General features: G+C 34.4%; 2 protein-coding genes across 3 annotated transcripts in view; one reads left to right on the forward strand and one right to left on the reverse strand.

The window, feature by feature from the left end:
• LOC135133221 (protein gooseberry-neuro-like) overlaps nucleotides 1-16,789 on the forward strand; it is a 177,189-nt gene extending 160,400 nt beyond the window's left edge. For both annotated transcript variants that reach the window (XM_064061547.1, XM_064061546.1), the window contains 2 exons: nucleotides 16,004-16,197; nucleotides 16,284-16,789. In XM_064061547.1, the coding sequence (XP_063917617.1) occupies nucleotides 16,004-16,197; nucleotides 16,284-16,739 (650 nt within the window). In that variant the 3' untranslated portion in view covers nucleotides 16,740-16,789. The remainder of the gene's footprint in view (nucleotides 1-16,003; nucleotides 16,198-16,283) is intronic.
• A 127-nt stretch (nucleotides 16,790-16,916) lies between these two features.
• On the reverse strand, nucleotides 16,917-26,483 carry LOC135132250 (neuropeptide-like 1). Its single transcript, XM_064060274.1, has 4 exons — nucleotides 26,314-26,483; nucleotides 18,626-19,505; nucleotides 17,850-18,009; nucleotides 16,917-17,465 (listed from the first exon to the last, which is right to left on the reverse strand). The coding sequence occupies exons 1-4, from the start codon at nucleotides 26,380-26,382 to the stop codon at nucleotides 17,306-17,308; spliced, it is 1,269 nt and encodes a 422-aa protein (XP_063916344.1). The 5' UTR covers nucleotides 26,383-26,483; the 3' UTR covers nucleotides 16,917-17,305.
• Between the last annotated feature and the right edge of the window lie 314 nt (nucleotides 26,484-26,797).

Genomic DNA, 26,797 nt, shown 5'->3' on the forward strand with positions numbered 1-26,797 from the left:
TGAAATTTTTAATTAATTTCAAAAGAGAATAAATTAGAAAAAAGCCTTGAGATTATCCTGAAAAATTTTTGAAATATCTCTGCAATTTAAAATTAGCTAAACCTTAATAAAATTTTAGGTAACTAACACACCATTTTATTTTTCGTAGGTACACGAAATTTTGTTATATTTTGATGGCAAAAAAAAATCCAAGAAAGTATTTCAAGTATTTTAATAAAGCACTTGAATCCATTTTATTGGCCGATGCTTACAAAGCCGAAAAAAGTTAACATCATCAGTTCTACTAAAGACACAAGTTTGATGTTTTCGATTATTTTTATCTTTAAGAATTTGTATATGTGTACTGAGTAAAAACTTGTTTAGAGTTTAACATAAATGACATTTTACAATAAAATTTTGAAAACAGAATTTTTATTTCAGAAAATCTAATTAGCGATTAGCGCAGACATGATGGATTATACTGAAAAGGATTTTCACGGATAATAATATTAGTCACTAAATATCAGTTTATCGCTTTTAATGACTTTTTCACGTTGCTTTCCACATGCGTTTAAGAAATTTTACTAAAAGTTGACAATCTTCGAAGTATTGTTAAAGTTGTTAAACTATACCTATATCGTCCGTTCAAAGAAAGTAGGCATATCAAGTTGGCTTTGAAATTTCGTGAATTTTGCTGCTTCGTTGTGGTAATCGATGTTTTTTCAATGTTTTTTTACTTGATAGGTAGGCAACCAGCAATTCAGTTCCAAGATAGATTTGCTACTTAACTCAATGAAATGGCAAATTCTTACTACAAATATAAATACAATTTTAAAAACTAAAAGATATTTAATATCTACTACAAGTGTATCTATCTACACCATAGTAACATTATTTATACGATTTAAGCTGCTACACTGGATTATTAGTATTACTTAAAATATTATACAAATCGAAGTTTTACTTAAAATTGAGTTATTTGTAGTATTTTAAATTTCTCCAAAAAAATTTTTGGAAATGTTTCCCCTTTAACGCTTTCGTATTAATTTTTAAAACTTATGTTTTGTAGTTAATAAAATTCTTTCCTAAACAACAGGAATAATGAATTTCATGAATTTTTTCCTGAAGAATATTAAATTATGTCTTTATTTTTCGCTCTTCAAAATTTGAACTTTTGTTAAGTATAATTTGCTGAAATGCCTGAACAAGAGCAAATTTTTTCAGCAATATATTACTCCGGTTCCCCACGATGTTCCCCACCAGTAGCCAAATGCGGTTGACTCTAATTAATTCTTTTTGTTTCACGTCTGCCTTTTTGTGTTTAAATAACAGCATGATTTATGACGGACATTAACAAATACCGGAGAAATAAACCAGCTCAAACAATAATTAATATCCTAATAATAATCGCATGTTTGCTCAATTTATTCTCAATACGTTTGTTAATTACGATTCCTGCTAGCAGGATGATCGATCACATCGAAGGTGTAAAGGCTCTGTCGTCCATCAGAGAGAGAGAAAGCTTCATTTCCATACACCAAGTCATTGACCATGATGGTACGAACACGTGTTTTTTTGTCTACCTGTAATGCAACCAATGAAGAGATGTTTCAATGTGTAACTCAAGTGGCCGAGCATTGTCGAACCTAAGCAATCGGAACACAATCAACAATGTACCATAATTCGCGTGTAAATTGTTCTTATGCAGCTACTTTAAATATTGTTTAAGCCGAATAAGCCGACAAAGAACATTTAATAACGTGTAGGTATGCGTTATGACAACAATGGAATTAGTTTTAATTCTTGATGAAATATTATGTAAATAGGCATGGATATTGGTTAAATTCTGCAGCCAATAACGCAGAAATACATGAGCATTGTTTATATTAATAGATTTTTGACGGCTCGGATCGACAAAGGCGGAACATTTGGGAATATCAAATGGGTTTAAAACATTTTCGACTTACGAACTTCACTCTTGATACAACAAAAAATGTGATCGGAACGAACCGCCGTACGTGTCACTTAGCTGTCAGTTTAAAATTCTTTTTTCATATGCTTTCGATGCCATTGTATCGGTGGTGGAGAGGATACGATATAAAAGCGGCACCTGCCAAGTTTTAACACATATTTAACGTTAAACATTTAAAGAACGTTAAGATTGAAAAAATACAGGATAAATTGTAAGCGGATGTAGCTAGAGATTTTGCGTTATTTGTGTTATACCGTTGTTTATTAAATTTTTGATGTTTTGATGATCGTAATTTTATACTTTTTGTTAATTTCTTATACAGAAAAAATGTTCTATAATTAATAATAATTAATCTAGACGTATTGGTTTCTGGAAAAAAATCAAAATTGTACAACAAAATTTTAGAAATTAACTTGAAAAACGAATAACCGATTGTTCTGAATTTTTGCGCACACTTTAAGGTTATATGGACACGAATTGCGATTTACTACTCGTGAAACAATAACGATTAAAATTTATTTATTCATCCTGTCTAGAAAGTAATGACGCCAATGCAAACATCTATATTATAAAAATGTCTCGACTGTCAACTATATTGTATGAAACTCCATATTTTGCCAAGTTGTCGTTGAATTTCAGTAGGCCAAGAAGTCTAGTGAAAATGGAACAATATCTTGCCTGAATATTTTCTGGAAAATTGAGTAAATTCTTCAACAAAGCTGTATCAAAAGCTCTCGATATAAAACTGCTTCGAGCGTTCGTTTTTATGTCAGTTGAGTTGAGTGTACTAAAACTATGCTTGAAATAATTCTAAATTGCATTTTTCATATGCAATATTCTAAAAGCGAGTTTTTCAAAGACAACTGTTAGGAAAATTCAATATAATGTTTTCATATTCTCTCGCCAGCCGACGGACTGACGTAGAATTATGGTAGACCCATAGATATGTATGACGCATTTTCTTAGTGGTTAGAATTGCATCAAATGTCAAACGTAGATCATTTTTATATTTAGTTTGACATTATTTGAAGACATCTCTTTAACAACCCAGCTGTTTATTATTATACGCTGCAATAATATTAGGGAATTACCCATATTTATTGGATGTAATGTTTTATAAATTCTTGGAACTACTTTTTACACAATGCAGTATATTTATAATTAGTTGGAATTTATTTACTACAATTTCTAGAATTCTTCCAAATTCACTGGAATTCACACTTTAGGAGAATTTCTATACCTATTTATTGAATTATTTGAAATTTCAAAAATTATTATTTGAAATTATTTAAGGGGTACAGAAATTCGAATGATAATTCATACCCTCGAGCCTATTGCATAATTCTCTTCTAATCTTCAACAGAATTACCTTGGTAATATTCTTAATTAATTACTGGAATTGTTCAAAGTTTTTGGAGTTTGAGAGATGCACTAGAATTGTTATATTTTTTAAATTCATTATTATTTAACAGATCTTTTTGTAATTTCTGGAATTACTTTAGAGTTGAGGATATTCAGCACTAAAAAAATGAAATTATTTAAAATTATAACCATACAAATGTAATCATCTAATATTTCACGAGGGACGTAACTAAGTATATGAAATATTAAATATACGAAACGATCTACATAACATATTATATCGAGGATGTTCTACATTGCAACGCACTCTCGTATCGCACACATTTGTACAACTTTGTTTAACGCTTTTTAGACTAAAGCAAACTTCTCTGAGTCTATATCAAGTGCACTTCATTTAGCGCATTTTGTTAAACTAGCACTCAAGAATGCAAGGGTTGATGCCAAAACAACGCATAAAACGGACCATTATGCTTATCCATCTTTGATGAAAGCCTGAATAATTATCTAAATTAAACCTGCGCTGAAGTTTACTTTATTTTAGAGTCTATTCTCCGTCTCCATAATAGTCTATTAACGCAACACTAAAAGCGTAAAACAAAATAAAAAAATTGGTTGAATGTTATTACGCTAGGACTTGTCTCATCTCTGAAATACAGCCCAACAATTCTCGCTTCTTTGAAAAATTGTAAAATTTGAACTTTTATTTCTGATATCCTCGATGCATTAAAACAAATATAGATAAAACCAATAACAGTATAAGAAATGAAATAACACACTATATGTTTTTTAGTGATAGTATATAGGTAGAGTTTATTTTGCCGAATTCATTAATGTATTGTTACGATGTACTGGTGTACTGGTGTGGATAGAATCTACTTCTCCCATTGCCTGGAGTTCACTTCTTGGCTGAGATTGATTCGTTCCCGAAGGTGGCCTCTATTTAAACCCATACTTCCCTTCTAGATGTTCTGTGATCAAGGTCTTTCTGGAATACCCATCCAGACTTCCGCTTCTAGGCTTTTTTAGTGAACGCCGCCCGGCCGCCGTCACCGACGATGAGTCGCCGTACATACTAGAACCTATAGACGTCGTACCGGGGCGGCGTATGGGTTATTTACATACTTCGTCACTGCCGTTGATGCGAATGCATTAATGCTACGAAAACACTCTGTTATCTTGTTCATATTTGGTATGTCGTGTACTTCTCCATCCATGACAGGAAATGGATTAATAATTGCTCCAAAAATATGAATGCATTGATAAAGCGCAAACCCATGCTTTTATTTCTAGTTAGTTTTTATTTAAACTTGAATATGTTCCAATCAACATTTTAGCAAGGACATGTTTGTATGTCAGTTTCTACACGTGCACTATGTTTAATACTAATAATAAAACAATGGGGTGTATCGTTCTTGATTTAATAAATAAAAAATATAGATAATAGCAGTAATAGTTTAAGAAGCAAAAAAGTCCATGCTCTCCTTATACTAGCATAAAACCTCAAGGCGGATTCATAAACCACAAGTACAGGAGTATGTTATTTTACAAAATTTAAATCTTACTTACTATGAAAAATTTTCAAGGGACGTGATCACATTGTTGGTGGTAATAATTTGGTAAATTTTGGTTAGTTTTACCATCTACATGATATTCCTAACACATATATGAAATTTGATCCGGTAGTTTCGAAGATCGTCTGTCTAATAGAAATTGCGACCTTGATTTTCTATTTGACTTTTAGACAGAACTTTTCTCGTCCTTAAAACATGTTAGTATGCAGAGTCGGATGGGACCATCTGGAAATTGAGAATTTTCCAAAGCCGTCCAAACTGTATATAATTTTATCTACTTTCATTATGTAATGTGCCAGATTACAGGTTTTTCTTTGATGTTGTAATGGTAGTTTTTACCGCACTAATGGCCGGTTTCTGGAACGATATTTAACCGACCAGTTAGTTTAACTCTCCGATAAATTAGTAAATGGGTTGCTAGAAACAAATTGTCAGTTTTAACTGAGCCAAAATGCACAGTTAAACTAACGCGGCATGGAGGTCCGTTAAATTTTATCTGACGCATGCGCAGTCACTAATTGTCAAATTGTTGAATGCAAATGGTCGCTGTTTCGTGTTTTGTTTTGATTTTTGATTTCGATTTTGGAGTGTTGGTGTTGTTCTGCAAGGATTACTTCAGCAATTTCAACAAATTAACTACAATTTAGTGAAAACAAAATCAGTTCTTTTCAGAACTTCGCGTTTGCGGGGTCAGAGAGAATGGAACTTGCTCGGGTATTCGAGAGTTCAAGTTCTTCCTCTGATGAGGAATTGGGTGACCTTTTAGTGGTTGTGGATAGGGTGAAAGTATTCAGAGATAGACGTAACCCTTTCACACTGTGCATTGTAACTTTGGGCAATTTCCTGCCATGCCAAATTTTTTTTGGCCACGGTTATAGCATCTGACTCCTTGTTTTCTATGACACTTTTAAAATCGGCCGTAACTAGTTCAAAAAGCATATTTTTCTCTCTTTCGGTGAAATTTTTACCTCTAATGCGTTTATCACCCATTTTGATATTTGAATATGTCAAAAATTACCGACATTTATAGTAGCGCCATCTATGCGATTTTAAAAAAATCCTTAGTTCAGGATACAACCGCCAGTTAGTTATCCGACCTACAAACTAACTGGAGAATGTTTTCAGAAACCGAACTGAATTTTAACTGTCCGATAAATTTAACGGATAATTAGTTAACAGACCAGTTAAATATGGTTCGAGAAACCGGCCATAAGTGCGGTAAAGAAACAATTACCGCACTAGTGCGGTAAAGAGTGACTTTTAGAAAAGAAAGTTTCAAAACCATTTATTAACATAAATTACACAGTTTGAAGCTTTTATAAAGTTAACACCAGACGCTGTTCCCATGTTGGAGCTGGGCTTCTCCACTGTGACCTAATTTGTTGAACCCACAGTAACTGAAGAACCCGTTATTTTCGTAGCAATTATTTTCTTATTTTCGATAGATGTTTCAACATATCCTTCTGCCATGCTATCCGACTTCCAGCCTCTATGACCAAGCAACATGTTAATTATTCCCTGAAAATTTCCTCTCGTTTATAGCAAATTCTACATAATTTTAGTTTTTGAATTCAGTAAGGTGATCTTGATAAATTCTTTTTCGGCTCTAACGTCTTGTGTCGTAAAATTTGTGATCTCCTCGTGTCGACAAGCACCAAACACTCCCACTCTCAAAACAACCTGAAACTATATAAATTTGAGATTGTTTTTTATCAATATGAGTTGCAATTTGCCTTCATAAATAAGAAATCCTCATCATTCATTTCCTTAAGAAATTGATTTATCTCTTCTTTGGAACAAATAAACGATTTTCTGGGTCGGGAACCTTCTGATTTCCGAGAAGAAAGCCACAACCTGATGATATTCAGAAATATCAACATTCTTCGTAATCAACACCAAGGTTCGCAACATGGAATATCGGCACCATAAGGAGGATGGTTTTAACTTCTTTGCTTGTTCAGCAAAATAGGAATGCATCACCTTGTTCAGAAACGTCACCAATTTTCTTAACTTCCATTCATTCATCAAAATATTTGTACGCTATCTCGTAACGTTCTTTAGATTTACCAGGAACTAACGTATCGATGGCAGATTGAGTAGCCACTTCAATATCGGAAGGCAAATTATCCTCTGAATCACTAATTTTTGCACATAAATTGCTTTCACTGAACGCTTGTGAAAAACGTAAACAAATCAGTAACTACGGTTACTAATTTAGCCGCCTTATTTTTTCTCCATAAACACAATTTAAAATATTACAAAAATATCTGTGTTAATTGTTATGAAAATTATTGAAAGTAGATAAAACGTTGTACAATATTTGTATCGTAATGTTTCTTTACGATCCTTGATGGATTATCCAACTCGCCTTCGGCTCGTTGGACAATTTTTCCATCGCGTATCGTAAAATTCCACATTACGATACACATATCGTAAATATCTATTAAATGAAGTTAAAAATGACCCATGTTCTGTAATCAGTAAATAAATGTTACTCTATTATCAGAAATTAAAAAAAGGTCCTCATGCAAGTCCTAAGATAAATTGAAAATCTTTTTCTACAACTTTTTTAACAATAACCTTTACACGCTTGAGTTTAACTAACATACCCCGCGTGATTTTTTAAATTTCTACTGTAGTTACTCATGACACTTACGTGAAACTGTAACTTCAATTTGAAATGTGTATTTTGGGTTGCCTATCACACGGCCTCCATACAGATTTTGTGTTAAAAAAAGTGAAAAAAGTGAGTTCGGCTGGGAAAATAGTAAAAAAAGTGAGTGTTACAATTCAGCTAAAAATTTTACTCCTATTACTTATATAAAACAAACAAAACGTAAATCTTCTCACAAATATCACAAAAATAAAAAATATGAAGTTTTGATTATTTTATTATCAAAACAAAATTTTTTGAAAAAAAAAGATAAATTTACGCTCGAATTTCTTCAAGAAGACGTTTTGATTTTTTTATTAAAAAGGTTGGAAACAATAGTACTTTTTCTTTTTTCTAAAACTGAGAGTTTTTTTCACTTTCGCGTTCTTCCTCTCTAGGGACAAGACTCCGTCAATAAGGGCCTGCACAATTCGTGCTTCCATGGTGTTATTTGCCGCCAAGGCAGCTTTTAGTCTAATATTACACTCCTTGTTCTTTTTTTCTTTTTTCCTTTTAAGTTTTAATTTTTTTTCCTGTACCATCGTTTCATCTATTTCTTGCAGTCTTTTTCGATTTTTTTGCAAGCGCCTGTTGTTCAGCAGCTAATTTTTTTCAGCTTTTTCTTTTTGCTGGATCCCCGCTCCTTTTCTTTCAGTTTTTCCGCGTCCAAATAATCTTGATAAAGCCTTCTAGCTTGACCTGCTAGAAGGAGGAGTTCGTTTGCTATATATATAGTCTCAGGTCTACTGTCGAAATACTTTAAAGCATCTACGATAGTTAGCCTCGCATTTAAGGTTCTCACCGACGTATTGGTTTTTTCTTCAGTTAGTATTAATTTAGAACGCTAAATCTCCTTTCCACGGAAGCATTCCCATGGCTTAAGCAACATGCTGCTAGAAAAATGCTTTTTACATTTTTTTATTTTTCAAAGTTCTTCTCCACCCTTTCAAAAAATTTTATCCAGTAATTGTCAATTCTATCGGTCTTTTCTAATGTTGGTAAGGTTTCAAATTTTAATAACCTATACCAACTCTTCTACAGCGTTACCTGGGATGATAATATTTAATGTCTCACACAGTTTAGAAAAATATTCCAAAGCGTATTTTTTTTTATTACTTGGGGATCAATGGATCTAAAAGACTTCAGGTTTTTATTCGTTAAAAGACAAAAAGAAATAAATAAATTTGTAAATTGAAAACCAAAAAGATTTTACAGAGAAAAAGTGAAAAAAGTGAGCGAATTGAAAAAATAGTAAAAAAAAGTGAGCATTCTTGGAAAAAGTGAGAAATAGTGAAAAAAGTGAGCCTGTGGAAGCCCTGCTATCAGTTTTCAAGACTTCGTGAATCAAGGGTATTCGAAGCCTTATCAGCTTCAATAAAGGAAGAATTTTGATCCGTGCAAAATGTTCACCGAAGAACATAAAAAGCTCATGTTGAAATCTTACTTCCGGAATAGGCATCTAGTTAACCGTGAATCTTGTTTCCTGAAATTCTCTGGAGAATTTCCTCATGTTGTTGCAGTAGAAGCAGTAAATTCACTGAATTATGCGGTTAAATTATTCCATTACACAGGAAGCGTCGGAAAAAAATCAAGAAGTAGCAAACCAACAACACGAAACATCCGAGACTGGGAATAACGTTAGACAAGTTATGGATTGTAACCCCTATATATCTTTAAGAAAACTTTCACAATAACTCGACTTATTATATAGCACTTGCCAAAAAATTGTTAAGAAGGACCCGATCTTAGGCTATTTCCCTACGAGATGCAAATATTTCAATGATGATTAGGAGTGACGTATTGCAACTAATTTAATCGAACATTGGACAATAATCTTCTTCTTTATTGATGAAGCTTGATTTTATTTGTCACACGAATTCACAAAATATACGAATGTAGAGTGCAGAAAATCCTCATTGTTTTCAAAAAAGGTATCAATGTGCTGAAAAAAAAATGGTATATGGGTGGCTGTTTCAAGGAGACGCTTGTATGGACTTTTCTTTGAACAGTTAATCACAAGTGTGCGATAGCAAAGTATGCTACAGGAATTCATTGTCTAAACACGATCTTGATACAATAACTTTTTTTAACATGACGACGCAATAGCTCATACAGCAGAAACGAAGTTGGGGAATTTTTTGATGACCATTTGATCAGTTACCATAGTGACCACACCTACCTACCTCGACCACCAGATTTCGATTATTTGGTGTTCCCGATGTTGAAAAACACCATCTGCAAACAACCTGTGCATACCATTGACGACTTAAAGCCCGAATTCGAGAAGGGTGTGAACGAGTGTTCGACCATATGAAACGAAGAGTCAATTTGAGTCTAGATGATTTAAATTGTTATAAATAAAAGATGTATGATTTTTAAGACATTTCAAATCTTGGTGGCAACAACTTTGAATACCTAACTTTTTCGAAAAGACGCTGGGTATTCAGGCAACTCAAAATACACCGTTCAAGTTCCCGCGTCATGAGTAACCGGAACAAAAATTAAAAAAGCACCTGGTATTATTAAATGTATTTAGCCAGTTTTGAGTTGATGTTATTAGATTTTTGGACGGAATGAATAAACTAGTTTATCATTAAAGCTGCTTACATCCGTTACTTAAAATTCACAATTTTTGCTAGGCAATTTCGATGATCAAATCGCATTTCCGGTAACTACTCCAAAACTACAGTTCCTAATAAATTTAACTAAAAAATCGAATTCTACGACAAGAAAATACTATGTCTTTTGGGTTTTAACAATGTGCGTTTCTTCACTGCCTGCCTGTATTCAGATCAGAACTTTCTATCGTTGAAAGCAATCTTAATCAAAATTACCTCTGATTTAGAAGTCTCATGTTTCTAATTGAATCTAATTTTAATTTACAATTTTATGCTAGCGGACGATCGACATATCGCATTGACAATCGCTTAGCGACTTCAGCCAGGATCATTTTCAATCTCATCTTATTATTGTGCTATAAATGTATTCGTATTTGGCTCGATGAACATTCAATATCCTTAGCTTTGCATCAAATGTCACTCAATTGCTTCACTGCATCCTAACATTGCATACGGTGAACACCAGTGCCGTGAAGAAACATGAAACACAAAACTAGGTTGTTATATCAATAAAAGTTTTAACGTTTCGTTTTGAGTATAAACATGTAACTCTCCGTTTACCGTGGGCATGATCTGCAAATCCATAATCGTAGAGATTATGCAACGCATAATACAACGTGGCGTTGAGTTACGTAACCACTCGAAACAAATGGCGCAGAACACCCTATAAACTTCCGATCCTTCGTTTATCTTCAAAAATTATTCGCAAGCACATCCCCTCGCATCACAACTCCACGTTTTATTCCCACATTGTTCGCTTCGATAAAATTTGATGAAGTCCTCAAATCCCGTTCTACCTTTTTTAGTATTAATAATTCATACGGAAAATTTCACGTTTGGTGGATGCTTCTGTTTCGTACTTTGACCCGTGAAGCGGTGGATGTGTTTTATGAAAAACTGGTTGGCGGAACTAAATCTAATTTGTATGGTTCCGAGCTTTCCGAATAGTTTATACGAAGCGGCTGGGATATACGATACAAGACGTTATTGTTTCTCTGACATGTGTATTGTTTGTGGTGTTATTTTAAGGTAATTGTTTATGGATTTCGAGAATTTCAATTGTGGAATATACGTTTGTGCCACCTGCGCGTTTGAGTTTTTCTCCTAAACTCCAGACTTTATTGGTTTTGTTTTTCGCTTATTTATGCACGGCGAGCTTACAAAGTTGTGACGTTACTACTTTGTGGTGTGGTGTGTCCTTTTTGGCGAAACAAACGCATGCAACAAAGCAGCTGAAACGCACCCTAAAATTGCAGTTCGACTCAGTTTTGGACTGTTCGTTTTACAGGAGCAATAACGTTTGCATAAGTAAACTTAAATTTGACGATCTAATACTTTCATAACTTATAATTGGTGTGACGTAATTAAGTTACATTTTATTGGCAGCATATTTCCTGGCTAACAATAAAAGTTCCTAATAAAACATTTCCTATGTTGCCTAATAAAAGTGTTAGTTTCCTTAAAGGTTGCCACTTTGAGGTCTTAATTAAACACACAACGATTGACCCAGAAGTAACTGCTATTTAGAATTGCTAAATTTAAAGTTTACACTGGTCACTGTTTACGGCGAACATCAACCATATTATTAGATAATAAAGATGTTAATTTAATGATTCTAAGGAGGCATTAAGTGTGGCAATCTTCTACATTAGCTGTAAACAAATTTTACTGAGATTATTGAGTTTGTTAGACAAAACGCTTGCCGAAAATTCATCCATCCGGGAAGGCCTCTTGCATCTGCGATTAAGGCAACTAATTTCGAACTCCCCAAGTGGTTAACCAACAATTTAGTTATTTATTTCATTATATTTAATTAAATTCTCTTCTTCGTTTCCCAGTTTTACAAACTTTAAAGAATTTGCAGAATAATTTTCAACTCAAAGAGTAATTTTTCCAACAACATGAATAAACAGCAATGAGCAAATCGTTTTCTTCTTTATTTGACCTCAATAGGTAAAGAACCCAATTACAGGAACCATTTTCAAAATAACATAGGATTGGTCCTTGAACAAACTAGATACTAATAAATAAAAATACAATTCCGTATACTATATTTTTAAACTAAAACAAAAACTACAACGCCAGTTTAATTTCTAATCTGAAAAAATTGGTCTAAAGAGTTTAGACAGTACTTCCCTCGCTGTCGGAAACGTGACGACTGCATGCCTATTATGTTTTTTTCTCGCAGTGGATTTCAAAGAATTCGGTTTTGTAGTTCCTGAGTAAATCAATAAAATAAATTTACGCATTCATTAATTTTTTTGAGTCACCCTGTATATGCAAATCCAAAAAAAATCAATGGAGTGATAAATCACAAGTACAGACTCATCATATTTTGTACAGTTTAGATAGGATTTATTCGGCAAACTTTCGAGCTGACGTCATCAATTTTTTGGAGGGGATAAGCAAATGTATTTTGACTAAACATTTATTATGCTCTTTATAACCTTAAAACATCTGCAAGATTTCAAAGCATTCGGTCTTGCAGTTCATGATTAAATCAAAAAAATAAATTTACGCAATCATTAATTTTTTTGAGTCACCCTGTATATGCAAATCCAAAAAAAAAATCAATGGGGTGATAAATCACAAGTACAGACTCATCATATTTTGTACATTTTAGATACGATTTATTCGGCAAACTTTTGAGCTGACGTCATCAGTTTTTTGTAGAAGATAACCAAATATATTTTGACTAAAAATTTATTATACTCTTTATAACCTTAAAACATCTGCAAGATTTCAAAGCATTCGGTTTTGTAGTTCCTGATTAAATCAATAAAATAAATTTACGCATTCATTAATTTTTTTGAGTCACCCTGTATATGCAAATCCAAAAAATATGAATGGAGTGATAAATTACAAGTACAGACTCATCATATTTTTACAGTTTAGATAGGATTTATTCGGCAAACTTTCGAGCTGACGTCATCAAGTTTTTGGAAGGGATAAGCAAATATATTTTGACTAAACATTTATTATGCTCTTTATGACCTTAAAACATCTGCAAGACTTCAGAGCATTCGGTTTTGTAGTTCCTGATTAAATCAATAAAATATATTTACGCATTCATTAATTTTTTTGAGTCACCCTGTATATGCAAATCCAAAAAATATGAATGGAGTGATAAATTACAAGTACAGACTCATCATATTTTTACAGTTTAGATAGGATTTATTCGGCAAACTTTCGAGCTGACGTCATCAATTTTTTGGAGGGGATAAGCAAATATATTTTGACTAAACATTTATTATGCTCTTTATAACCTTAAAACATCTGCAAGATTTCAAAGCATTCGGTTTTCTAGTTTCTGAGTAAATCAGTAAAATAAATTTACGCTTTCATTAATTTTTTTGAATCACCCTGTATATGCAAATCCAAAAAATATGAATGGAGTGATAGATCACAAGTACAGACTGATCATATTTTTACAGTTTAGATAGGATTTATTCGGCAAACTTTCGAGCTGACGTCATCAATTTTTTGGAGGGGATAAGCAAATATATGTTGACTAAACATTTATTATGCTCTTTATGACCTTAAAACATCTGCAAGATTTCAAAGCATTCGGTTTTGTAGTTTCTGAGTAAATCAGTAAAATAAATTTACGCATTTATTAATTTTTTTGAGTCACCCTGTATATGCAAATCCAAAAAATATGAATGGAGTGATAGATCACAAGTACAGACTCATCATATTTTGTACATTTTAGATATGATTTATTCCACAAACTTTTGAGCTGACGTCATCCAGTTTTTGGAGGGGATAAGCAAATATTTTTTGACTAAAGATTTATGATGCTCTTTATAGCCTTAAAACATCTGCAACATTTCAAAGCATTCTGGTTAGGAGATTAAAAATTAAATTTCAAAATGTTGTTTTATAATTTTGATATTTTTTCCAAAAATCTGGACGTTTCGGGTGAAAAGTCAATTCGTAGTTTACATGTAGTTTACAACTGTAAACTACATCTGTAGGACTATGTTATTTTATACAATTGAAAACCCATTTACTATGTACAATTTTGAAGTGACGTCATCGCATTAGTGGTGGGGATGATAAGACAAATTTTGGTTAGCGTTTTACCATCTACATGATATTCTTAATATAAGTACAAAATTTCACAACAATCGGTCGAGTACTTTCGGAGATTATCTGTCTAATAAAAATCCGGGACGGCAGACAGACGGACAGACGGACAGACGGACGGACAGACGGACAGACAGACGGAAATGGGAGACCTATTTCTTCGTCTTCTAGGGGTCATGAAAGATCGAGAAAACGTAAAACTAGAGAGTCGGCCGACGGACTCGATTACAATACTTCCTTTGCTTACGCTCGGGAAGTAAAACTAGACAAATCTCGAGTGAAAGAAGATCCACTATTAACTGAATCCCGAAAAACATCACATACATTGCTACTTTACTAAATAACGTGCACATTACAGATACCGAAAAGTTGAAAACGTTAGTTCGAGATTGGGGAACATAAAATATCAAATGCTGACGAATATTACATCTTGGAATGAGAGAATTTATTTAGATAATAATTTAGGGAAGTCTATGTTGCCATTCGGCAAGTTATAAAGAAATCGCATCATTAAAATGTTGCGTCGGACACTATAAGAGACGTGAAGTTACTACACACTATGGTCAAATCCTCAAAGTGGGTAAACACCATCTTGGATAAGAGCCAGAAGTTCGAGAACTCTGCGCTGAATAATTTCCAGGTTCTTACAATATACTTCATAAATGCGGTACCAAATCACAAAACCATATTCTAATTTGGAGTAAAAAGACAATAAAATAAAATCTTCAGCATACGTTTGTTGGCGAAATTACTGCAGCTGCGATAACTAAATCCGTATACTTTGTAAACTTCCGAGATAATATCTAGTTAATAAAAGTTTAACCTACTATCAAAAATTATCCCTAGATCCTGAAAGCTATCTACTCTATCGGAATGAAACTTTCCTATGTTTATACACGTATAGAACTTTAAAAAAGTCCAAACACTATATTAGGTAAATTTATAACAATGCCCTTTAATCAAGATGTGTCGCTATTTCCAAGCCCCAGTCACTTATTTTGAATACAAGAAACATTTTCAAAAAAAAAAATAAAATAAAAATACAAAACTTTATATACATTTAGTGTACCATATAATAAGTACAAAAACTTGTGATTCAGTATTGAATAAATTTAGAAATTATAGACGGTTGCTTTTCTGGACCGATTTGACAACATATAAGTAGGTGGTTTTGTTACTGTCGTATCTATTCCCACACCATAATTACGAATTTATGATGCATGATTTTTCCTTCTAAATTTGATCTTATAGCAACCGTCATTCGGCTCCTTTATTTTCGTAAAATGACGTTTCATTAACTCCAAATCTAATATAATTAGTTTTACTCTAACTGATTTATTCTGATTTACTGGCTTCATTTAAGACTTTAACTACCATGCTTTACCGAGGTGTGTGTAGTTACTTCTAGGTACAATGTAGGTGTAGTCGTTCGAAATTAGTCAAATTTTTGTATAAGCTATTCCACTCTCAAATAACTATGCTCTAGGAGCAATACAAATATTACGAACAGTGAAATGTTTTGCAAAAAATTCTAAATATAAATCTTTTACTCAGAACGTCATAAAAATGATATTTATTACCTTTTGAATTAATACGCATCTATTTACAAGGAAGATTAATAGATTCTTTTATTTATGGTTTTATTATTAATGCCTCTCAACTTACATGACGAAACTATTAAGCTTCACTGAGCTATTGTTCCTATAAATAAAGTTCAAACCTCAAGGGAGCATTAACACTTTTGATGTTTTAATTCCAGGTCGAGAAGATGAAAGTGATACCGAATCAGAACCTGGGATTCCGCTGAAAAGAAAACAGCGACGATCAAGAACCACATTTTCAGGCGAACAGCTCGAGGCGCTCGAGAGGGCTTTCAGTCGAACTCAATATCCCGATGTCTACACGCGCGAGGAATTAGCCCAACAGACCGGATTAACCGAGGCCCGGATACAAGTACGATAAATCCCTCTTTCAGAAATTTCAAAACAATGCGATTTCCTTTTGATCAACAAGTTTTCACAAGTGGCGATTTTCCGCAGGTATGGTTTTCCAATCGAAGGGCTCGTTTAAGAAAGCACGTAGGCAACGGTAATGCGACAGCCCTGGGCTTCGCCTCGCTTCCGCTGGCTAACATGGCCTGCCAATACCCCACAGACGGCACACAGCACGACTGGAGAAACGCGCAGTTTACAAACTATAACATGTTTCAGCAGTCTTCGTACAACGCGAACCACCAAGACAACAGAACGGACTATTCGGCAATATTCGACGCGAACTATGCTTTAGCTCAGGCCCAGATGGCCCAGGCTTCGAAGAAGGAGGTTGACACGAAGGACGGCATCTTGGGGACGAATCCTGGCATGAACATGAGCTCCTCGTGGGGAAAGAACGGGGACTGGATGAGCATGCAAGAGAACGGTTCCGCGACTTTTAACGGTGACGTCTTCGGACAAGCACAGTATTCGGCCCATTCGGCCAAGAATTACTGGGCATAGCGCAGGCTTGAGCGGTTAGGTGCATTAGGTTAAGAAAAGACTTTGTTGGCACTTCCCAAACTTCATAAACTTTAAAGTATTTGCATAATTTAGAAATAAACGTTGATAAGGAAGCATCCGAAAGTATTATTTCCGCAGTGGAACGCTTGAGCGGGTAACGGGTAAGAAACGGGACAGTATTGTCAATAATTTTTATTTGACGTTTAAAATCCACATTTATTTCATGTTAACTTCAATTAAGACAGAAGCCGCTGTAAAATTCGGCTATTATTGTCTACAAGTACATTTATTGTCATTGATATACTTTTAGGAGGAAGTCTATTGTCATACACAGCAAAGTATTGTCATCCTTAGTCCAGCCCTGTTTGAAATTTATGTAACGTCCAATACTAGAATTTATCATTTGGCCTTAATCTACGCTAAACCTCTAATGATAATATGCTTAGGATGATATTCTTGATTGAGACTTATTAAAAATATCATTTACCAAGGACCAATTTGATATACATCCAAGGATATGGTACGATTACCAGATATGTGATGAAGTTGACAGCTAGGAAAACAAACTACGACATGTCTGAAAGAAATGAACGCATCCTGGGGTGAAACATTTTCCTCAACAAAATCCGATCGACGGCGGGTTGCAGTAAAAACCTCTTATCTTCTAATGAAAGCGCGTTTTCGGAGATGGCGTCGTCTTCGGTTTGCCCATCTGCGGAAGTCTCCCTGAAAAATGAGGTTTATGAGTCGGTTAACAATTTCAATTCAACCTTCCGTATTTACAGGACGAATAAGACGAGAACTGTGCTAGGAGATAACGGAAATATTTGCGGAATGTGCGTTATGTATTTAAGTTACGACAAACATTCAAACTAAGTTATGGTTCTGGCCCGAGGAATTATACAACCAGGAATACCCGTTTATTAAACTCCTCGTCCGTGGTGGGACCATCTACATGAACAATCCTTCCTAGACTAAACATCCAACTACTTCAAGAGGGCATTGGCGGCAAAAATCTCTCTTATTTAACTAATTATCGATTATAACTGTCACATATTAAACGTCTTTATCCAAACACCCTCTTGAAAACACAGCTACCATCGTTCCAACCTGCAGCCTTCCAAACTGGTGGATCTACCAGATCTGTTGAACCTTCTTACATTTCGTAGCGTCGGCAGCCAGCCCAGACGTGCTAAAGCACCTATGTGTCGTTTTTCAGGAGCTCGAAAGCGTGAGGTTGGCCTGAACCAGCCAGTTTTGGCCACCGAGCCTACATAATTGAGTTCGATAATATAAACTGACAACAGCACGTAACTTTATTTACAAAAAAAAAACAATAATAGAACTCTTTGTTCGAAACGACTGGGTTAATGGCAGTAAAATGTTTTCGTTGCCACGAAGCCATTATCACAAAGCGATTACTTTCAATCACATATGTGACGACCGTCATATTGATTAATGCTGCATTCATACAGCGAAATAAAACAACGATGGACGAAAGATAAAACTCTGGTCAAATGTGGTTAAAAGCAATGCGATCCGTCAATTTACTAATCGATCTTTTTGAATAAAAATATGCCAGGTTATGGAGTCGATTTGTAATTGAAACCGAAGGAAATCAATCTTATTCTCTTCTACCCTTCGAATCCGGCTTTATCCCCGACTAGTAAAAAAGAAGCACGTCTTTACTCAAAGTCCTAAATCCACAATATCCCCGAAATCAATATTGCGTGTCCACCGACACCGTAATATAATCAGTGCTTTAAACTCGCAGCAAATTTAGCTCATGTCATAAAATGCTCCAGAACATCCATAGGATAATCCCCAAAATTAAATTTCACTCCCGCAAATTAATTTTCTTCTCAATAAAACTCCTTGCAACTTACCTAGAAATCTTTTGTCGTTATTAGGATAAGCCTCAGTCAACGCATTCATAAGCTCCTCATAATCGTCGACGTTTTGGTTTTGGTAAACTGGTGCCGGGTATTCTCCACTTTCCGTGTCAAAGTAACTTGCTTGCCTCTTATTTCTGGCGGACCTCTTGAATTTCCCCGAATATTGCGCTTTTATGGACGCGATGTTTCTCTTTCCTCCTCCCGCTTGACTGTCTTCCGCCTTGTCCTCGTTCCTTTGTGCATTTAAATAATTGTCTTGCCTTAAAAGAGCGGCGGCGTTCCGTTTTCCGACGAACCTCCCACCCTCTCTGGCCAAAGAAGCAATATTCCTCTTACCAGTATACTGAAAATCTCCTCCGCGCATTAAACTCCCCAAGTATCTCTTACCGTACGACGGAAAATTGAAATTGCGCGCCAAACTTCCGATGTTTCGTTTGGTGTAAAGCTCGTCTAACAACTCCTGGATTTCTCTTCGAGTATGCAACTCACCGTTCCGGGCTAACGATTCGATTCCCCGTTTACTTTCGTTATTTTGAAAAGTGGGCAGTTGGCCGTTTTTCGCCAGAGTCGCCAAACTCCGCTTGTAGTTGGGGTCTTCGTCGTCGTCGGCGGGCAACGTCCGGAAGTAACCGGCTCGTGCTAGAGCTTCTAGGCTGCGCTTTCCGGGCAAATTTCCCCACTGGGCTAGAGAACTTATCGAACGTTTATAGTTTGTTTCGTCTTCGTCGTCTGTCCTGTCGAGAGCTTCTTGGAAACGGCGGAGGAGATCCTTGCGTAGAGCCTGCTGTTGCATAGAGGGGTATTCTTGTGGAGTGAGTAGAGCTTTGAGGGTGTTTTCTATTTCTATATCACATGTTTCATCCGAATTTACCTGGGGATTTAAAAAACATAGTGGAGAATGTTGGTTGTCATAAAATGCGGTCACAAAAATCATTACAGGTATGCAGGCCATAGTTTCTCACAACACCAAAATTCATAGCAGAATTGTTCTTGCGGTTTTTGGCATACTAAAATATGTCTTTGAAGGGTGGTAAAAAATTGTACAACTTCTTTTCTCTCTTCAAAGTTGTTTTAACTAAAAATTTAAAAAGTTCTCATAGGTACTGCTAAACTTTTTTCGTTTGATTGCTTTTATTTATTTTTGTTCAGGAGTAAACATTTTGATTTACAGTTGACTTTGAACCAATGATAATTGAACGCCAAACAAACCTTTACTTTAAACGTTTATTTAAAATTATACTTTCTCTTTTACACCTTCAAATCAATAATCTTTTAAAAATAACGGATTCATTAAGCAAATACCAATTTTTGAACGAGACTAGTGGTTAAATCACTTACAATAAGTACCTAAATTAACATAACTTTTTCACATTTCAGACTGGATAGAGCAATTCGTATTCCTGTATCTTTAAATTTTATCATAAAATTTTCGCAGTAATCCGTCAACTGTAACGTTAAACACTTGGTTATAAATATATGTTGAAGATTTTGAAGAGTTTTGCTTTTATAGATAATATTTTATAGCCTTAAATATTTTAACAACTATTAAACATCGAGTGGGCGTAAGGGAAGGAAGTATTGTAATATCCGACAAATGGCCACTTCTATGTTTTCTGGACGTTTCTTGACCCCTACAGTACAAAAAAAAGTAGTCTCCCGTTTCCGTCCGTCTGTATGTCTGTCTATCTGTCTGCATCCATTTTTATTAGATACGTAATCTCCGAAACTGCTGATTGTTGTCAAATTTTGTGTGTCTATTAGAAATATCATGTAGATGGTTAAATTTTAATGAAAATTTGGCTACTCATCCCCACCAACAATTTGATGACGTCATTTCAATGAATGGTATTCTAAAATGATTTGAATGTTACTCAAAAATATACTCATATACTTGTAGTTTACGAATCCCTCTTCAGTTTTTTTGATAAACATTTAAATTTTCGCAAAAACATTTGCAAGGTTTAATAACGTTTTATGCTGTCACTAGAATTATCCATGTTGATGACGTCATCACAAATTTTTTATTGGCCAAATTAAGAACGAGTCACCCCATTTTCTTTAAAAATTAGAATTATAATATTCAGGACATTTTGTTCGGTTGTGGGTAAATTAATAATTTTAGTCCTGTTTTGAGAAGACAAACTCATTCAAATCAAACTAATTTCTACGTGACATTCTTTCGATGTATAACCATAAATAAACGCTTGAGCTTCAGATTGTTATAGCCTAGTGCTAAAGGACAAGCCGTATTATTTATGCATCTGGTTTTTATTTTACAACGATTATCACAAAACGGAAATCGTAAAATCAAATTTTATAATTTAAAACAATTGAGATTTGTCGGATTATATTTATCGCCTTCGACCCATCTTTTATTGATCAAATTAAGAACCACATTTATTAGTTTTGCTCACACAGCGTCACTTAAAAAAAAAATTAATAAATCAGTCAATTTATTTTATTGAATAAATTAGGAATTGCAATAGTGAATACTTTGAAATCTTGCAGACGTTTTAAAGTTATTGTAAGCATGTAAATTGTTAATCAAAATATATCTGTTTATTCCTCCAAAAAATTGATGACATCATCTCAAAATTTTGCCGAATAAATTCTACACAAAATGTGCAAAATATGATAAATTTTAAATTTTTTCTTGTAATTTATCAATGTATTCATATTTTTTAGATTTGCCTAAACAGGTGGCTCAAAAAATTAATGAATGAGAAAATTTTGGGAATACTATACTGTTATTTTTAGTATTACACTGCACCAATCCAAATTGATAGACATGTCCTTGCAAAACTGTTGATGACGTCATCACAAAATTATGTGAAGAAAAAACTCAACTCGAAAATGCTGGATATGTTTCATGTATGTAATTCAGGAGCGAGGGAAGTTCTGTCGAAACAACTTTTGACCAATTTTTTTTGAGTTGTGGTTTAGTTTTCGCTGTCCCTTATGTCACCAAATTACGACTCTTGGAGCATACAACTTGGGTTGTGGTAGGTTGCCTATAATCCCGCGTCTTAACTTAAATTATGCTTTGTTTTCATTTTTGAAAATTTGTTTCGCTTATTGTGTTTCCAATTTTGGACAAAAATTGGTCATTTTTAAGGCTACAAGGAAGTTGATTTGCCATATTCACTTTGTCGAAACATTGCCAAAAGGAAGCTGCTTCCCTAAAAAATGCAGGTGTTTCAAGAATTTAAACTAGAGTGTAGAAAGTCCACATTATTAGAAAGAAACGCCATTTGGGCCTATTTTCTTAGAGTAATCAATTACAGCTGAGAGAAGTCAGAAAATGCTATAACAATTTATTGACCAGCTTGATCCTGAGAATTGCAAAATGGATATTTTCAGCATGACGGTACAACAGCTCATACAGCTCAAACATACAAGTTTGAACCTTCTAAGGGAATATTATTTCGGCCGTTTAATTAGCTCTGAGGAAAACCACATACAACCACACATTACCTTATTTAACACATTTGGCAAATTCTTGGGCAACTAGAGCACAAATCAAAAAATCACCTGGTATTAAATGTGTACTTATTGCACAAATATTGTAAAAATGATGTTCAAAGATAAAAAAATAAGTAACTCAGGATATAGTACAGTTTTACCAGACTAGGTAAGTCTAACGGCACTCTTTCTCGGCAGACTGAAAGACCACGTGACTTGATTTATCGATAAATTAACGCCATAGATGTTCTGCGACCAATAGCTGCTAACCACTTCAAAATGATCGACAACACTTTTTTAAAGTTGTTAGAACATTGTGAAGCTCACTTCACAGGGCTTACCTCTGGAAACTTCATAACGGTCTGTTTCAGAATTGCCAACACCAGTTTGGGCCACAATTATTTTTTTCTTTTTTATCATTTTGTCCATAATACCTAAAAGAGGTGGTGGTAAAAAGTCATCTGTTTTGCATAGCTATAATCACTGGACGGAACTAAATTACATAATATAATGAATTTTACTCCAACATGTTTACAATTTTTTTAAAATCGGTAAATAATAATACTCTTGAAATACGTTCCTCGGACTTTGTGTATGTGGTTAACGGCAATATTGGCCGCAGTTACAAATAACAAATGAAATCTCAAACAAATTTTAAGACGATGAATCATATCAAAAGAGAATTTTCGAAAATTATTAAATACTCGTACGTCTGTTCATTTCGTACAATTTCAAACTACTCCAAAAAAACTAGCGTTTTCTCACTGGTCAATTTAAAGCATTGCTACAGAAATGACTCGTACTCGTAACCAACATTATCACCTTGTCAAGTATCAAGTCTAGGCAACCAGTTAAACTTCACAAGCCCTACATTTTAATCCACAAAAGTGTGTTCCAAACTTCGATATCCTGTCATTTTCGTGCCGCCGAATAACCAAGCAAGAATTACAGTTTAATAAAGCGATTTGGAAATTAGCATAGCTTAAATTTAAGCTTCGCACCATCTGGTTTGACACTCTTTTTCACCCAGCGTCATTCACAAAAAAACCCTTCCAAAATTTGAATACAACAGAATTTTTAAAACGGAAACACAACCGGCCCCAATAAAGCAAGATTGATGGTCCGAACGAAAGCAAAATTCAATAAATAGCTTTTCGAAACAAAAATTTAATAATATTCGTGCATCGGCATAACTCCCGCTCATTTAATCTAATAAAAGGCCGTATCTCTCGAAATAATTTTAAACAGCGTTTCGCAAACATATTAGTCAGATATTTAATGGACAGTGAAGCTATTAGGCTCTTCCAATAAAATGAAACTCTCGTGAATACACGACCTAATTAAATTGGAGCTTCTGTCAAGCGGAGGAGTGATCCTGCAGCGAATTATTCCCAGAAATTACTCGATTCAAGTACGAGTAATGTCCAATTAGAGAGAACAAAGGTCGCCTCATAGCCACACATAATCGTGCCATTAAATCAAATCGGGATTTTTCGAGAATTTAATTACGTTTTAATTGAAAGAATAAATTCATCGGCTGATTTTCAAATACCGATAAATGTCAACGGTGAGAACACCGTGTGCTATTTTCGTACACATGTGAAAGAGATTTTAGATCATTATTACAGTTGAATGTGTTCAACGAAGTAAGATCAAAGCGAAGCACCGAGTTTCGATATTATGTATTTAGCGGTCGCTTTCCGAAAACGCCAGTCGATACCGAATTAATTCATAAGTTGGTAGAGTTATCTCTGTTGTTGGCAACAATAGAACAAAAACATCAGCGGAAAGTTAACTTAATACTTGCCTAATTGATTTTCGAAAGTTCGCTGTGAACGACAGCAGCGATCCACATTTAGTACAAATCGTATTGAACTGTTTAGTGTTTCAAACATTTTCACTAAACACAACAAAGTAAGCACAAAGAGTTAAGATGAGGGATTAAGGTACTCCAGGTACCAGTGTAACGAACTGTGACCTTGAACCGAAGTTGCTATTCGCCCAAATAAAAAGCCAGAGGGAACTGATTACACATTTTTTTTTATTTAATAATCTTCATATTTTTCATTAAACATTGCTTTAGTCGATTCGGTGCGCCGTATATTTGCATTTAATATGATTCTCATAAAGCGGAAAAGTACACAAAAGAACATTTCATCAATGCAAAGCTACTAATAAGAAAACAAAAAGCGAAGCAAATGGCAAACAATTAGTCACAAAGCTGCTCATTGGACTGAAGTTCGATTCAACACAAAGTACACAACTTATCCGATTCTTTGTTCTCTACTCATATTAAACGGATACAGTTGTCCTCTTACTAACGTTCTTCGTAATAAAATAGGACACTGGCGTAATACCCCCAAGATTTATTCCTTGTTCGTCCGACACAATGCAAACCTCGTGAATTTTATGCTTGCGACTACACTTATTGCAACTTGTCTCTAACTTGAGAGAAATATTTCTTTTATTATTCGCTAGCGAAGCTGATGTCAGCGATATTGAATTAAAGTCGAAACACGAATTGATTAAATCTGTGGATTTAATATATTGAACTACCGTTCCAGCCCTCGTAAATTAGACGAACAGATATTATTAGATTAATATCTTGTCTGTGGTGCTAAATTCCATTTGCTTTAGGGTGCGACGAAATAGAAAGAATTTCATTAAACGAAATTAGGTCATCGAGACGTACAAACTTGAGGAACTGTCTTTCTAATGATTGGCCTTTCATTCAACGGTTTATGTTCGTTAAACAAGGATTTGTAGAAGATTGATTGGAGGGTGGAAAAAATTCTTTGAGATTCGTTCGAATACAACGTCATTCTGTCACTGGAACTGAAAAGATAAGTGTTTAAACGGGTTCCAGAAATGAGCACGCAAAGATATCAAGCGGCCATTTTGATTCTTATTATTTTTATGAAATTTAGAAAATAAAAAGTGCTTGAATTAGTTCTGCTTTAAAACTGCTAATTTCGTCCTTTCTGTCTGAAACGTGGCGACTAAAATTTTAAAAGTATACATCCGTGACACGGGATTTTACCTGCTTCTGGTACAATGTCATTTACAGTCTCTTTTAGTTTTTTTTTTTTAATTTTTACCAACTATATTATGAATTATGCACATTCTTAGTACTCATTAAACTCTATGGAAGAAATTTATTTGGTTTCCAGAATAAACCCCACTGTCTGATTAATACTACAATCAGACTACTATTCATTCGTTTCAACGTGCGCTGCATTAAAGATCAGCGAAAAATAAAGTTGTTTCCACAGTTAGTAATATTTTTTCATTTATTTCCTAATTTAAATATAACACGAAGTCAATTACCAAATTGATTCACCGCCAAACCAACTTACCATTCTTACACACGACAGTATCAAGCAAATTCAAAAAGAAATCAATACATTCCCAATTTCCCCTGTCTATTTCTTTAGATGTATTGTGCAGTGATTGAAGTCTAATTAAATTAGTTACGACATTAATTGCTTCTTTCGTTCCGAATTGTGCGAACAAAACAAATCACTGCATTGAGCAATAAAATCACAAATGAATTGAGCAAATGTTGACACTTACTAACGGAGCTTAAAGACAAAAATTCGATTAATGATCAAACCACCGCCGACGATCGGTTTTGTAATGTTTTGGTAATTAATTCAGTGATGCAAAATTTACAACGCTTATCAAAGCCAACTCTGAATCAAAATATTTTCGAATGTTTTAAGAATTTTTGCATTTATACAGCAAAAAACCTTGATCATAACAACTGACACCCTAATTTCAGGACACAATTCAATTTTTACATTTTTTAAACATTTTTTGTTTTTTGAATTTTGTCATCACCTCATCACAGAACTAGAAATTTTTTTAGATGTGAATTACATATAAACAACTGGACTCGTGGTTGAACGTAATAGTTAAATTTAATCATTTTTAAATGTTTTACAAATGTACCTTAAAAGTACCAGTTTGCTCATTTGAAAAGAAAACTTTTAATCTTTAACTATTCTTACTTCCTGGTGCGTTTTTTGAGGAACAAGAACTCATTCACTATCGAGTAATATAAATTTAAATAACAATTTTTTAAAATAAAAATATTTGGCTTGCAAACACTCTGCCATAATCTGTTCATGATTTTAACAGATCCGAAAAAAAAAAATCCGCGATTACCACACTACGACACAATTTTTCCATCTTTATCAAAAAAATACGCAACTTACCATGAAAAATAAGGCAAACATCAAAATACCGGTCCCAAAAAAGAATTTCGGCGCACCGAAAACAGCCATCCTTTGAATTGGCGCCAATCGAGAACAATACACACTGTTGCTTCAGATGCAACACGTCGTATCAACCGTCGACAGACGCTCACAAACCGTCGTGACGGCGGGCGTCTGTTTTATACAGTTAGGAAAAACAGCGGGGGCGGCGGATCGAGATGGGGCTATGCGCGCAGGATCCGGACTAGGACACGAAATGCGCTCCTATTATCCTGTCAAACTGCCTACGACGGATTTGAGTTATTGTCCCTGTACGAAAATTGGCCTCGACCGTGAGAAATTCGGAGTTAATCGATGGCGGAAATATAGGAAGGAAATACGGAGAAATCCGGGAAGCTGACAGTTGACGTAATGGTTAGTTAGAAATGCCCAAAGTAAGGGTCTGGCGAAACAAGAAGTGCCCAATAGGGAGTTTCCGAGAATT

Source organism: Zophobas morio, unplaced genomic scaffold, assembly GCF_036711695.1.
Source record: "Zophobas morio isolate AGI-343-1 ecotype UQ-CSIRO unplaced genomic scaffold, CSIRO_AGI_Zmor_V1 ptg000021l, whole genome shotgun sequence".
Taxonomy (NCBI): domain Eukaryota; kingdom Metazoa; phylum Arthropoda; class Insecta; order Coleoptera; family Tenebrionidae; genus Zophobas; species Zophobas morio.

What these genes read in the sequence shown, in the direction of transcription:
- LOC135132250 (XM_064060274.1), bottom strand. Translation starts at nt 26,382, where the DNA reads ATGGCTGTTTTCGGTGCGCCGAAATTCTTTTTTGGGACCGGTATTTTG. An exon ending in TGTTTGCCTTATTTTTCATG is followed by an intron (nt 19,506 to 26,313) that starts GTAAGTTGCGTA and finishes TTAAATCCCCAG; the next exon opens with GTAAATTCGGATGAAACATG. An exon ending in TAACGACAAAAGATTTCTAG is followed by an intron (nt 18,010 to 18,625) that starts GTAAGTTGCAAG and finishes TCAATTATGTAG; the next exon opens with GCTCGGTGGCCAAAACTGGC.